General features: G+C 37.2%; 1 protein-coding gene across 1 annotated transcript; it reads left to right on the top strand.

The window, feature by feature from the left end:
* Positions 1-311: 311 nt before the first annotated feature.
* On the top strand, positions 312-14993 carry LOC127626174 (PHD finger protein 13-like). Its single transcript, XM_052101772.1, has 5 exons — positions 312-456; positions 1184-1224; positions 4828-4929; positions 10672-11368; positions 12903-14993. Exons 2-5 carry the CDS (start codon positions 1186-1188, stop codon positions 13127-13129), a joined length of 1065 nt encoding a protein of 354 aa, XP_051957732.1. The 5' UTR covers positions 312-456; positions 1184-1185; the 3' UTR covers positions 13130-14993.
* Positions 14994-15475: the final 482 nt, after the last annotated feature.

The raw sequence follows: 15475 nt of genomic DNA, 5'->3' as shown, positions 1-15475 counted from the left end.
CATAAGAAACTTATTTTCATTGTGTGGAACCAATGTCCATGCAATGTGCCATAGATTTCTGCCAGTATTTCCCCCACTCTAAAATGCAGCCTGTTATAAACAATCTGACAATCAAACCTGTACTCTCGGTAGACAAATAGATTTGTGACATACGAAAATCAATTTAATTCTGTAGTCCTGAAATGCAAAGTATTTATACCAGTATGTATTTTGTCTTTTAGCATATATAATAAACCAAGTATTACACACCTGGTGGATTAGAAACGCATACAGACGTGATTTTAGACGAAAGACTTTTATTTTGGCTGACAAGCCGATCTGTCTGTCTCGTTTTCATCCATCACATTCGGATATATATCATCAGTGTTTTTCATCTCACCTGACACTGTCATCGCCTGTTTCTCAATCCAGCATAAATATCTGCATCTGTACCCACTGTCTGTGTTTCAGCAGCAGGTAAATCTAAATAAAACACCATAAACACAAACAGAAGTCACAACAATGTTAGCAAGACGGCTAGTCAGTAAGCAAAAGTGGAGCAACTTTTGTTTAAAGACCTTAAAATATGAATTAGTTGAGGGTTTCGTTGTGCAATAGGGAATATTGTTCAAAGTTAGTGTGTTATGGATGGTATAATGCTATAAAACATTACAGATCAAGGCTGAAGTGTTATAAGGCTAACTAAGCTAGCTGAGTTCGAGGACTGTCCATCAAAAACATTAAAACGGTTCCTTTATTTAACGAAATGTTCCAGAAACACAATAAACCTTTCGTCTGAATCAAATTAAAGATGTTTAAGGATATTAAGGATATGTAATGTGGTCAGATGCGTTTTATGTATTTTTGTCATGTGTTTGGGGAGCAATGAGTACAATCTTACGAATCCCCCTTTTCAAAATGTAAAAATATTACGATATTCGTATAATGTAAGATTTATGTCCAACATTTTACTGCACAATCATTCTGTTTGTTTAAAGAAATATTTGCTTCAATCAAATGTCATTTAAAAACTAGTCTCACTCAAATCCAAGAAAAGTGTGCAATTAGATTTAAATCTCATTTTCTGGAAAGTTTTTGTGTTTTGTCCACGTATATGTGGACATATAAGTGAATATGGATAGTTATATGTGGGTTTTTTTTTAACATCAGATGGTTGACTAAAATGTAATGTTTTACTTTATAGACATGGACAACAGCTCAACAACTCGCACATTTGACACACAGGTAAAAACCTTATGATTTTGTCATTTTTACATCCATATATGCTGTTTATTGTTCCTGGTAGTTTAAACATTGTTTACTTTAATTTTCTATTATTTTCTTTTGTTTTTGTATTTTTATATGATTTTTTCCCCCCCTTTCAATCATCTATGTGTACTCTGGTTTAAAACTGTAAGCAGTGTGTAATGGAATCGAAAATATTTAAAGAGGCTGTATGTTTCAGTGTAATTAGTTCATCAATTAATCAAGTATAGGTCTCGGTGGACCAGTAATGGGTGTTTTCAACTCAGTGGGCGTTTTCGAACCGGGATGGTCGTTTCTAAAATAAAAGTAGGGAATCTCAATGGTTTGAAAACGCCCACTGATTTGGAAAAGCACCTTTTTGATCTGCAGAAACACAAGTCTCGTTCATTTAGTATGTTAACACTGAAAATGCAACAAAAAGAAGTGTATTAAGAGTACGTCCAAACGGAGTGGGCTGTGTCTCATTTCGAAGGCTGTGTCCTCCAGAGGTCGCATTTATCGGCCACATAGGCCATCAAGGCTGTCTAGTTTCTGAAAAGTGAGTAGACCCTGGGGCCTGGGTAACTCAGCGAGTAAAGACGCTGACTACCACCCCTGGAGTTCACAAGTTTGAATCCCAGGGCGTGCTGAGTGTCTCCAGCCAGGTCTCCAAAGCAGCCAAATTGGCCTGGTTTCTAGAGAGTGTTACACATGGGGTAACATCCTCGTGGTCCCTAATATGTGGTTCGCTCTCAGTGGGGCTCGTGGTGAGTTGTGCGTGGATGCCGCGGTGGATGGCGTGAAGCCTCCAGACGTGCTATGTCTCTGCGGTAATGCGATTAACAAGCCACATGATTAGATGCGCGGGTTGACGATCTCAGACGTGGAGGCATCTGAGATTCATCCTCCGCCACCCGGATTGAGGCGAGTCACTACGCCATCATGAGGACTTAGAGCGCATTGGGAATTGGGCATTCCAAACTGGGGAAAAAAAAGAAAGAAAAGCAAGTAGGACACTTCGAATGAGACCTTCTTTCCCGGGACTTTGGAGGATGCAAGAGCTGGGCACTCACAACCCACAATTCTTTGCTTCAACGGAAATTAACATAATTTGTCTAAATAAAATGACGGCAATTTACTCGAAAAATGATGTTCAAATGCAAGTAATGTTAATTCCCAAATTGAAGCACCTCAGTAGAAGGGTGTAGAGTATATGATATGTATAATTATATATGATTAAAATAAAGTATTATAGACTAAAACTACACCTGTAAAATCTATTTTCTTTTCGACTCTACATCATTATAACTCTCCTAAAATATACTTCATACATTCCCTTCCAAAGGGACTTTGTTCCCTTCTCACTCAAAGTGCTCGCACTTGTTAAAGAGTGGTTTGCTGTCATAGCAACCACGTTACGTTATGCTTCTATTTGTCCTTTAAAGTTCGTCTCGTTTAAACGGTATACTACAGCCTTCAAAGGACGTGTCCTACTTAGCGAGTAGCCTTTGAAACAAGACACAGCCGTGGAATGTTGGACACTTTGTGCACTTGGCACATGCAGCTTGCCGTACAGAGCAGAAGGGGCAGAGTTACAGGCAAAGATGACGATCTGACTAAATAATTGTAAATAATGGAGAATATGACAACTAGCTAAACTTCTGTGAAGATAGTACCTTACAAACGTGATTTAAGTGCTTTACCATCATACCATATATATATATGTATGTATGTATGTATGTATATATGTATGTATGTGTGTATGTATGTATGTAAGTGTGTGTGTTCCATTTGGGATGATACTACACTTTGAAAATTCATACACTACATGACTGAGTGCATAGTACATTTTGTAAGTGTATAGTGTGTCCTTTGGGACACAGCTCTAGTTTGAGCTCTTAAAATAACAGTCATCAAAAGCAAGAGAACACAAACTTTTGTGTTTGTGTCATCTTGGACCTACGTTAGCAACTTCATATAGTCTGAGAAAGCTGAACTGCGTACGTTTTTAGCTATATACACCTGATCGTCTAGACCTCGAAAATTACTTAAAAGCTTATCATCGATATCATAGATTTTTTTATCACAATAAATATCTGCATTATTGTAATGTGTCAAATGCGTAGTTAAAACGGCATTGTAAAAATGTAATTGTGTTGATCGTGTAATTCAGCCAGTTTATATGCACATCTATACGCAAATAACGCACAAATAGTTTTTACAGCTTGTTAATAATATCCGACAATGTTTATTTAAAAAGATTTAAACTTTTGATGTAAATTGTGAAGAGGCATGCGCACAACACTTGTGTATATTGGATAAATCGGTAAGATCTCCTGTAAAGGTGTTTACATGAAACATGAAAATGGGATAATGGGCAAAAATCTGTGTTGATTGGTTTATTCTAAAGTGGTTTGTGACATTACACCAGTAAAGAAAAGCCGTGTAACCTGTTTACATGATCGCACGTTGGTAGCTTCAGTGTAAGAATGTGCATGAGTGAGGCCATTTACATGCACACCAATATGCTGATAATGTCCAAAAATCAAGAAAACTGTGTGACATGAGACTTGAAATATTCTCTGCATTTGACGTCAAACTGTGAAGTGTCATGCGCACAATGTGTTCATTTGATAAGCCAGTAAAGGTGTTTACATGCAACATGAAATTGGGGCAATGGGAAAAAGTCTACCAGTGTTGATCAGTTTATTTAAAAACATTTTTTGACCGTACACCGAAAAATGAAAGCTGTTTAATGCATTTATATGGCCACACAATGGTTGGTCTAGTAAGCATAAACGGTGGAAGAGCATGCATGTAAATGCGCTCAGTGAGCCTGTCACTCCCAAAAATCAGCTTTTTAAAATAAGTATAAAAAGCAGAAATCCACTTACACGTAAGATCAAATTGTTAAGAGTAATGTGCAAAACACTTGGGTTCATTGGATAAGCCAGTAAAAACGCAGGTAAAATTGTTTACAAGTTGTGAAGTCTGGATAATGGGCAAAAATCTACCAGTGTCGATGGGTTTATTCTTAAGCGGTTTGTGACTACACTGATAAAGGAAATCCATTTAATGCATTTACATGAAAACATGATGTCAGCTTATTAAGAATAATTAGTGTAAAATACGTGTCTACAATGGAAGTAAATGGGGCCAATCTGTAAACATTAAAATACTCACTGTTTCAAAAATATATCCAAGATATAGTGTGATAAAACCTCTTTTTCTGTGTAAAGTTATATTCAATTTACAACTTTGTTGCCATAGCTATGTAATGGCATAAACCCCGTAATTCTGAGTTATCGTGTTATGTTTGACACTGTCCACACTTGACCATGGGTTAGTAATCAATTCTGGCCTAGTTAAGTTTTTAGTTTTCAAACTACATTTGCAAACCTTGGGTAATGGTTCTGAAATGCTTTTAAAATCAGGCTAAATACTTCCATCACTGATGGCTATCTTTGCTCTATGAAGCAAGGCTTCATAACCCAGGATTAAAAGCAGTACTTGTGAACGTAATGTGTAAGATATAAAGTGTCTACTAAAATTACTACCTGCTTACTATCTCATCTCAATACTGTTGCTGCTTTTTAATTACAGGGCTACAGTTCAACATTTAAGAGGAAACGGACGGTGGAAGATTTCAACAAGTTCTGTACTTTTGTGCTCGCATATGCTGGTTATATTCCTTGTCCACAGGAGGTGAGTGTCTGTATTTGAGACAGAATTAAATAACAGTAATGTGTTTTCAATATCTCCACATACTTATTTTACGTTTGATAAGAAGTGCTTTTGCACTTTTATTTGACTGTTTTGATGGCACTGGGTAAAGGGAGCCTAGTTGTCCACACAGGCTTGCTCAACCATCTTGATGTAAAACGTTTTGACACATTAAGGCTATGACACAGTCCTTCAATGGTACCTTCCTTTCGGCAGTGGTGTAGCACTGGGTTTAGTTTAGTTTTTTCGGGTGTCACTCCCCCCTGTCTGCCCTTATGAGCTACTCTGCTGCTGACACTCTTGTTTGATCCACAGAAATGGTGGTGGCAGCCGCTCTGTCACGGCCACTGAGAGACATCTCCCTTCAAAAATCCCCCAGCCCTCTCTCCCAGGGTAAGAGGGCCACTCCAGTCTCCTCCATTCTCATCTCAGACCTTGTCTCTAAGTGCCATGTTTCACGACAGCAGTGTATGTGCATCCAAAAACACTTCACTTTTAGGTCACGCCCCATTTAATGGATTTAAAAATGGATTAAGGCTAAATCAGAGAAACTAAGTAACAAGGAAAACCAAGAGGACATAGAATAGCTTTGTGCAAAATCCTTGTGAGCTGTATTGCTGTCTACATAGTCAGGTGCATTCTAAGGCAGAATCTTAACTTAAATGTAACCAGTAAATGTAAAGGTTTTAAAACAATCATTTGTCCTTTTTAAAATGCAATGTATATGCTTTAAATTAAGACTAAAATCATACCAGCCAGCTTTAAGTGAAGTCGGACAAATAGACCACGATATTGCGATTGTATCACGGCTTCATCCAGCATATATACATGTTAATTGGACCACAATAGAGTGCAACAGTGCCCGCCCACACTTTCAGCCATCTCGATTCCAGAAGTATTTTTCTATTTTTTTTTTTTATTCAGGATTTCATTGTCCTTCAATAAAGAGCTCTAAGTCATGAAACAAACCAACCAGCTCCGAGGTGAATCACAACTTTAAAAACTTTGATTTGAAGCAAAAAAATATTTGAAAATCAGACAAAAAAACCCCAAAGGTACAAGACTGTGTACTTAAAGTCTGTCAGAAGGAATGCAAAGCTGTTTTTGCATGCTTTTTTCACTGCAATTTTCTGATTAGTGGATCTTTCTCTTTAGGATCATGTGTAGTGTAGTTCTTCAACACAAATTCCAGATAAAATTGATTTTTAATAAATGAAGTTGAAATAATGCAGACTGATGGCTTTAACCGAAGCATATACCATCGATTAACATCCGATTTTTACTTCTAGAACCAGTTGCACTCTTGAGTTTGATGTTAGCATGTTGAAAAGCTAACGGAGCGATACTCTTAAGCATAAAAACACACAAAGAACACACATATTGGTCAAAATAATATATTTTTTTATTAGATTTGAACCATTCTTGGATTTCTTTTTTTTTTTTTTAACTTAACTCTAGATGTCAACCAATAGTGGATTTTGCAGATACCGATAACTAAGGTGGTAAAAAAGGGCAATAACCGATTAATCAGCTGATTTATAGAATGCTGAAATAAATGGCTTAACCTCCTGAGACCCAAGCATGATTTCTGTGTGCATTTTCCATTTAATTTTTAGTAGCACCTAATAAACGGGCAACATTTTTTGTTTTCCTTGATGTCCTAATATGTGGACATCGGGACTAAGTTGTGAAATGTTTATATAAATTTAAGTATATTTGTTTTCATCAAATAGTTTATTTTGTGTCCAAGTGTGTTGGTTATTCATATTTTGTATACGTTATAGACATTACAGCTGATTTTCTAGAAAGATAAATGCATAATTCTGATACAAATCACTGCCAATCATGTTAAAATAACATTTTGAGTTATAAAATTCTGAATCTTTGCACTGATTATCACTGTCCCATGTCTGCCAAACATGTTGAGTGGTCCAAACATAATCAGCAGCCTAAAACTGAACTTTTGGTCTGATTTTTAGAAGTGAATGCACTTGGCTGCATAGGAAAGCTAAAGGATGCACCCTTGCTCCCTATTTAGTGAATGACCTTAACCTCCAGTGTGCTGTCTGTCTGTTCTGGTCTCAGAACAGTATGAAATTCTCAATGTGAAAATACAGAGTAAATATATAGGAATGCATTTACAAATGATAATGAATAGCACCGTATTGTACAGTGTTAACAAACATACATTTAAATTATGCATTGCATATAGTGAATCCAAAATAGCGAGTCCTCGCATGAGGTCGCTGGGTCGCACGAGGTTAAGCTTTCCTTACTATGACAGGCACAGACATAGAGGCTACAAGAGTTAAAAATGAATAAAATCCCAGATGCACAACAGTTTTTAGAATTTACTCAGAATGGTGCCAAAAACAAAAAACATCCAGTGAGTGGTAGTTCTGCAGACAGAAATTACTTGTTGATGAAAGAGGTCAACGGAGAATGGCCAGACTTGTTTTAGCTGACTGAAAGGCTACGGAAAGTCGGATATCCTCTCTGTACAATTGTGCATGGGGAGTGAAGGCTAGCACATGTGGTAGAACAAATTGCTGAAAAACAATTTTCATGATAGAAAGCTGTAAGAACACAGTGCATCGCAGCTTGCTGCGTATGGGGCTGTGTAGCTGCAGACCTGTCAGAGTGCCCATGCTGACCCCGTCCACCCCCGAAAGTGCCTACAATTGCATTTATGTGGATGTTACTTTGACACGTTCCACCAACCTAAAGATTGTTGCAGACCATGTACACCCCTTCATGGCAACGGTATTCCCTGATGGCACTGGCCTCTTTCAGCAGGATAATACGCCCTGCCACACTGCAAAAATTGTTGAGGAATGGTTTGAGAAACATGACAAAGAGTTCAAGGTGTTGATTGGCCTCCAAATTCCCCAGATCTCAGTCTGATTGAGCATCTATTGGATGTGCTGGACCAACAAGTCCAATCCATGGAGGTCCCACCTCACAACTTAGAGGACTTAAAGGATCTGCTGCTAACGTCTTTGTGCTAGATACCACAGGACACCTTCAGAGGTCTTGTAGAGTCCATGCCTCGATGGGTCAGAGTAGTTTTGGTGGCACGAGGGGGACCTACACAATATTAGACTGGTGGTTTTAATGTTGTGGCTGATCATGTATTTATACCATGTGTGTATGTATATATGTGTGTGTGTATATGTATATGTGTATATATATATATATATATATATATATATATATATATATATATATATATATATATATACACACAGTGGTGGACAAAAATGTTGTCAACCTTGGTAAATATGAGCAAAGGAGGCTGTGAAAAAAAAATCTGCTTTGTTTATCCTTTTGATCTTTCATTCAAAAATTCACAAAAATCTAACCTTTTAATTGAAGTAAAACAATTTAAAGAGGTGAACTATCTCATTAAATATTTTCCCAAAACATATTGGCCACAATTATTGGCATCCCTTCAAAGTCTTATGAGTAAAACATTATATTAAACGTATATTCCCATTCATATTTTGTCTTTTTTAGTGCACCTTGGTGACTAGGAATATGAAATTGTTCAGCCATTTAGCGCTTTGAGATGCAACTTTTAAAGGCGCTATATAAAATAAAGTTGTATTATTGTTATTATTATTATGACTTCTGTTTCGCAGGGGTATAAGTATGAGGTAACACACAGGCCAAATTCCTTTAATCATCAATCACAGTGGGTTAAACTAATGAATATAGTTCTGATGTGCGGCAAAAGGTTGTTGAGCTTCACAAAATGGGAAGTGGCTATAAGAAAATGGCCAAAGCATTGAAAATGTCCATTTCCACCATCAGGGCAATAATTAACAAATTCCAATCAACTGGAGATCGTAAGAATCGGCCTGGAAAAGGATGTGTGTCTATATTGTCTGCCATGGCCATCCCAGTCCCCTGAACTGAACCCATAGAAAATCTGTGGTGTGAACTGAAGAGGAGAGTCAACCAACGTGGACCTCTGAATTTGAAGGATCTGTAGAGATTCTCTATGGAGGAATTGTCTCCGATCACTCCACCCGTAGTAGCGCAAACAATCCCACCCATGCCCACTTGTGCTTTGCACTGGCACGAAAAAAGCACTTAGAATTAGTGCTCTCACGAAACATGGATAAGACGTTAAGCACAGTTGTAGTACATAGCACTGTGCTTTGCACAATCACAAAAATAGAGCTCTCAAATATCTAATCAAAATGTAAAAAAAAATGCATTGAAGTAAGAATACAAATATGGCCGTTCGTTTTGGAGATAACCAATAGTTTAAAAAAAAGCAACTATTGGCACAATTAACTAATTGGTAAAACCCCATTCTGGGGTTTGCCTTTTCTGCAAGGATACATGTAATTCTATGGTAAAATATGGTCAAAAGACGTTATCTTAGAAGGCAGCATAAATATGCTCTCTAGGTTTAGGAACAGAGCTAATGCATCTAATTTCATTGAAGTTGGTAAAAATGTATGTTATCCTTTAGACATGTTATTATTTAGGTCTTCTTTAGTTACTTCCGACTTATTTTTTTCACAGCCTGGTCACTGAGCACAAAGGAGAAATATCACTTCAGAGCTTACAGGTAATAATTGTGGGGTAGTAAGAATTAAAGTAAAATTGAAAGGAAAAATGGCAGAAATGGAGCTGTGATAAATTCTCCAATACAATCTGTAATTGATTTGAGATCAGTTTATTAGCTGTGATGGTACAACTCTGTCCAGAAAGCTGATTGTGGTTTGCCAGGAGAAATGAGGGGGAAATTTTAAATTCTCTAAATATACAGTGAAATTCACAAACATGCCATTTGTGTGCTTTATTTTTAACAGTGCATGGTCACTCTTGGGTTTTTCTTTGTGGCCGCTACTGTTTAGAAAACTGAATTTCTGATGACCTGTGATTTATGTCTCACTTAGGGGCTAATTCATAATTTTTGCAGTGCCTCTAAGAATATGAGCTTGCAGTTCTTGCTTACTTTGCTGGCCCTGGTTTGTGACCAGCATTGCTGATGTAACTCATCCCACACTGTTTGTGCTACAAACATGAATGATACCTCAAAGGATTCCACTTATTTAGGAGAGGAGAGGTGTGCTATTACAGAATAAGCAATCTTAGATTTAAGATTTTCGTCCGTTGGACTATTAAACTGATGCACAAAAAAATGAAAAAAATCCATATGCTTTGTAGGAGTGATCTGAGGAATATCTAGGGACCAGGCCTGTAAGCAACTCCTTGCAAGTAGCAACCACCCAGAATACCCTAGCACCTTTTTTTTCTACTTGTCTATGAGCCAGCATACTCAACTTTTCTTCAGTTAGTGTAATAAAACTAGTTTTGCTTTTTTGTTTTCTAGTGCTGGAAGCAGATGAACAAGGCTCTACAGTTACATAAATGCATCAAATAAAATTATTTGTTTTTCATCAGTTGGGAAAGGCAAATTGAATATTGGCTTTTATCAGATCACAAAATGTGACAACATCTTAGAAACCTCTGATTTGATATAAGTAGGCATTATCATCTACCAGTTTGGTCTACATGTCTTGTCATAACAAGCAGAATTTGTGCGTGTTGATGAGTTTCTGTTTATAAATTTCACCATAAGTCGTCTTATGGCAGTAAAAATTTGTTCATCTTCAGACTGTGATGATAGAAGTCAACAAACAGACGAGTTTGTGGAGTAGTTGTTTTATAAAATGAAATAAAACCGTTTTCCACCTCTGTCCACAGGAGGGGCACTTGAGGACCAGTTCTAGTCCACCTAACAGCACCGGCAGCACTGCGGACAGCGATGGATGGGATAACCAGAGACTGAGCTGTGGTCACTCGTCTCCGGACGAGCCCCCACCCAAGAAACGCAAGAGCTTTGGTGGATTCAAGAGACCTTCAAGTGAGGACTCGGAGCCCCAAAAGCATCCCAAGTCTGTTGGTCTTCTCCTGGAGGGTCAAAAGAAAGCAGACAAGTTGAAAAAGAAGAAGAAGAAGAAGCTGAGGAAGAGTAAGGATGAGGAATTTGGATCCTTTGTCACATTTAATCCCGGTGCTAAAGGGGAGATTGCTAATCTCGGATGTACAATCAAAGAGGAACCAGAAGATTACATCAGCATTCCTGTGCCATCTACAGGGTTGGGCACAGAGCAGCCTGCATATGCTGGCCCACGTTCAACACCTGCTTCATGCTCTCTGGGTCCTGCAACATGCAAAGAGGAACTTGATGCTGGGTGTCCATGCTGGGACAATTCTAAATGTTCTAGTTCAGAGTCCACATCAGAGGGTGTGGATAAACCAGCACTACCTAATGGAGAAGTGATGGTGTTGAAGGTAGAAGGTTTGCCTGGAAAAAGGACTGTGATCCGCCAGGGAAAACAAGTGGTGTTCCGAGATGAGGATGGATCAGGAGACGATGAGGACATCATGGTCGATTCAGGTAACCTTTTCAAACATCAATTAATTGGTCTTTTCCTGAACCTATTGAGCTGCCTATGCAGCATGATAACCAAGATTACATATTTAAATGTTTTCCATAGGCAGAAGCCCTGTACGTTATACAGACAGCACTCCTCACGCAAAGACCAAGGGAATCTAGACTCAAAGTTGATTCCAGTAGTCTAACGTTAGCATGTTGCTAAGCTAATTACACAGTTACACAGAACTTAAACTACTTCAAAGAGTTCTCATCAAAAAAAATCCTCCACGTGCAATGACAGCTTTACAGATCCTTGCAATTCTAGCTGTCAGTTTGTCCAGATACTCAGGTGACATTTCACCCCACACTTCCTGTAGCACTTGCCATAGATGTGACTGTTTTGTCGGGCACCTCTCACGCACAGTCGAGCTGATCCCCAAAAGCTCAATGGGGTTAAGATCAATAGCACTCTTTTCTAATTATCTGTTGTCCAATGTCCGTTTCTTTGCCCACTCTAAGTTTCTTTTGGTTTTTCAGTTTTAAATGTGGCTTTTTCTTTGCAATTCCTCCCATAAGGCCTGCACCCCTGAGTCTTCTCTTTACTGTACATGAAACTGTTGTTGAGTGGGTAGAATTCAATGAAGCTGTCAGCGGAGGACATGTGAGGTGTCCATTTCTCAAACTAGAGACTCTGATGTACTTATCCTCTTGTTTAGTTGTACATCTGGCATTCCACATCTCTTTCTGTCCTTGTTAGAGCCAGTTGTAGGGCTGAAACGATTAGTCAACGTTATCGACATCATGGACAATAACACATTTTCGATAACTATTTTCGTTGTCAAATATTCATTTGATCTAATTGAATGTAACATGAGATTGTTTTAAACTCTAATGATGAGTTGCGCGAATGTCCTGATCTGAGGGGGAGAGACTGAAAAAATCGTATCCGGCTGACGCACACTCTGTCACGGGGACACTTGTCCCTCGAGCGCGCACGCTTGCTGCAGCTAGATTTTAGAGAATAGATCTTGAATACAAGTATATTTTGTCTTTACTGCACTCGCAGAAGTATAACCAAGTGAAAAAAATACACTTGTATACAAAATACACTTATATTTCAGATACATTCTCTTAAAGTAAGTATAAATATCTTATATGTTGCTTCTCAATTAAATGTATCTTGTTTTAAGGATTTTTAAATGGAAAACAAGACAAAAGCACTTGATAACAATTTGATTATTTTTGCAGAGAATTTCTTTACTGAATTAAACATATAAAACACCCCCTTCCTTTAATTCAGTGAATGTCATTTGGAGGTATTTTTAAAATGTCTTTTTCATCACCTTAGTTATAGGTATTGGCAAAATTTAAATATTAGAATGTTTAGATTATCTGCTCTAAGCAAATAAACATAACAAATTATTGTAAAAATAACAGCCGTAAGTCTGCCATTGCTGCAATTTATTTAAATATTTCCAATCAAATGTCAAGATATGTCTTCCAATATATCATGATTCCCTTATATTTGAATTTACCTTCTGTTTTTTTTGTGTAGATGACGACTCATGGGACCTAGTGACATGTTTCTGCATGAAGCCGTTCGCTGGCCGGGCGATGATTGAGTGCAATCAGTGCAACACCTGGATCCACCTCTCGTGTGCCAAAATCCGCAAGTCCAACGTCCCTGAGACATACATCTGCCAGCGGTGCAAAGACTCTAAATTTGACATTCGACGCTCCAATCGCTCTCGAGTGGGGTCTCGAAAACTCCTCCTCGACTGATGCCACTCTTCACATTTGCCCCTACCACTTGTACAGAAACTCATAAAGAAATTGCATGAAATCGAGACGCAATGACTATGGAAGGTAAAGGGCTGAGTGGCCTACCAGTGTCACGTTTTTCCATTTCAGATTTGAATACTTATCACCTTCCTAAATATTTGCGTCAGACAATCAATACACAGATGATGCATTAAAGCTGGCATATTTCTGCCATACAGACTGTTGATGACTGGAGTATTTACTGTACATGCCTGAAGGTATTACGATAGGTGGTGTTCTGGAAAGAAGGGATTAGGGTATCGGACTGCACTTTTTTAAGAACAAAGGGGTAGCTAGAGAAGCCCCTTTGTACCCATAGCTTCACAAGTATGTTTATTTGTCAAATGTGTATAGTTATGTCATATAATATAAGATATTAGTGTTAAAAGGTGTTTAGACTCAATTATTTGTGGATCTTTTCTGAGCCCACAAATGTGTATGAGACCGAGTTCTATACATTAGATAATGTTGATCAAAGTTTTCATCAGCAGTCACTGATGCTTTTGAGTAAAACATCAGAAAAGATTCTTTATGATTCTGTATTTCTACATAATTTTAAAGAATGTTGCAACAAATGGAGGATCACATAATGAGACCACATTTATAATTTCTATTTTTTTTATATATATAATAAAGCTCAGATCATTTAAATTTTTGGCCCTACTTTGAAATATAAATCTTTTGTTTGCCTGTTTGGCTAAACAGAATATTTTACAATGCTGTAGAATTTGTTTGTTTGTTGTTAAAACAGGTAAATTGTGTTCTTAGGATAAGATTGAATTTCCAATATGGCTGATTAAGAAATTGTGACGTGGACATGTTCTTGACCGATATTGTGAGATTCACCATTACTAAAGAAGACCATTTTCGCTTGCATAATTTGCTGATATCTCGCTTGGATTAGAATCATTTATAAGGTTGTGGTTGTTTTCCACAGCTGTGACACATCTAACCTGCCTAATAAGCTATCAATATCTATTTTCATGTTCATAGGAATGCTCAGTGTGATTGTGTCCTATTTGATGATCCACTCCTGTTAAAAATTAGCAACATTTCATGGTTTGTTTCCCAAAGATAATACCAGTTGGATTATTGTTATATCATGTGAAATGGTTGACGTACAGAATGTACTGTTCTGGGTGAAGAGTTGCACATTGCAGAGATGTTAAATTGTTTGGCACCTTTAGTATGGATCAGTGCAGAACCTTTGTGGTTGTGTTTACTATGTTGACTCTACCCTTAGAATACTGCATGCTCACCATGTAAACCTTTTACATTTTTAGATTTGAGGTAGAAATATTTGGTCCATATTTTTAAGCATCTACCTTGCACTATTATTTTTGGATGTTCTTAATGTAAGTTTAAGACAAAGTTATGGTAAGTTGTTAAAATTTTGAAACTGGAAGGGTCAGATTTTTGAACTAGTCAGTGGATAGTTTCCACAATTTAGTTTCTTTCTCTTATTTTTGGAAGCACATTGAAATGGGATCTAACACTTAAATGTTTTTTATTTTTTAGGCATACATACAAGCTAGCTTTCATTGGTTTGTGGGGGATAAAGTGTCACTTGTACATTTAATTTTGTATGCTAATGCTTTGTTTTGTTAACCATTTATCAAGGGTTTCAAGGATAATGGTTTGCTGAACATTTATGTTTTCTACAATAATAATGTGTTTTTGTAGTATGTCATTGAGATTCAGGACTGTGTGCAAGAAATAAGAGCTTGCTTTTCTATTCTAAGGAACAGAGGCAGTGTCCAATGACAAGAGAGAGAGATGTTTCTGTGAAACTTCATGTTTTTAAACTGTTGTAAATAAAGAGATATTGAGGATTTTAATGAATATTTGTGACTCTTGGCATTCTTTTTTAGAAATTGAAATGGATTAAAACTGATATTTATGTTTTTAACAAGATATTCATTTATAATAGAGATGTTGGATGATTTTATCTATCTAGAAGAGAGCTCTACAGTGTTTGTCTTCTTTTTCTGCCATCCTGGTTCTGATATTTTAAAACCCTTCATAAAGAAATTCCAAGCCATGGACCAAACCAACCAGCTCTGAGTAATCTAGAACATTATATACTTTGATTTAAAGCAAAATAAATATTTGGAAATTGGACAAAAAGACAAAAGTACAAGATGGGGAATGAAATACAATCCCATGAATCACTGAGAATGATGTAATTAAATCAATACTTTTATATTTTCTAGCATTTTGATTTAAAGTCTGCTTGTAAGCATAGAAATAATTTATTGCAAAACAAATCATATATATACAAGGGGGGAAAAAAGTATTTGATCCCCT

Source organism: Xyrauchen texanus, chromosome 32 (assembly GCF_025860055.1).
Source record: "Xyrauchen texanus isolate HMW12.3.18 chromosome 32, RBS_HiC_50CHRs, whole genome shotgun sequence".
NCBI lineage: Eukaryota > Metazoa > Chordata > Actinopteri > Cypriniformes > Catostomidae > Xyrauchen > Xyrauchen texanus.
Note: the sequence above shows the minus strand (reverse complement) of the source record. Positions and strands in the feature narration are given on the sequence as shown.

Coding starts and splice junctions, on each gene's coding strand:
- LOC127626174 (XM_052101772.1), top strand. CDS start 1,186: ATGGACAACAGCTCAACAACTCGCACATTTGACACACAG. Junction 1,225..4,827: donor CTCGCACATTTGACACACAG/GTAAAAACCTTA, acceptor TTTTAATTACAG/GGCTACAGTTCAACATTTAA. Junction 11,369..12,902: donor GGACATCATGGTCGATTCAG/GTAACCTTTTCA, acceptor TTTTTTGTGTAG/ATGACGACTCATGGGACCTA.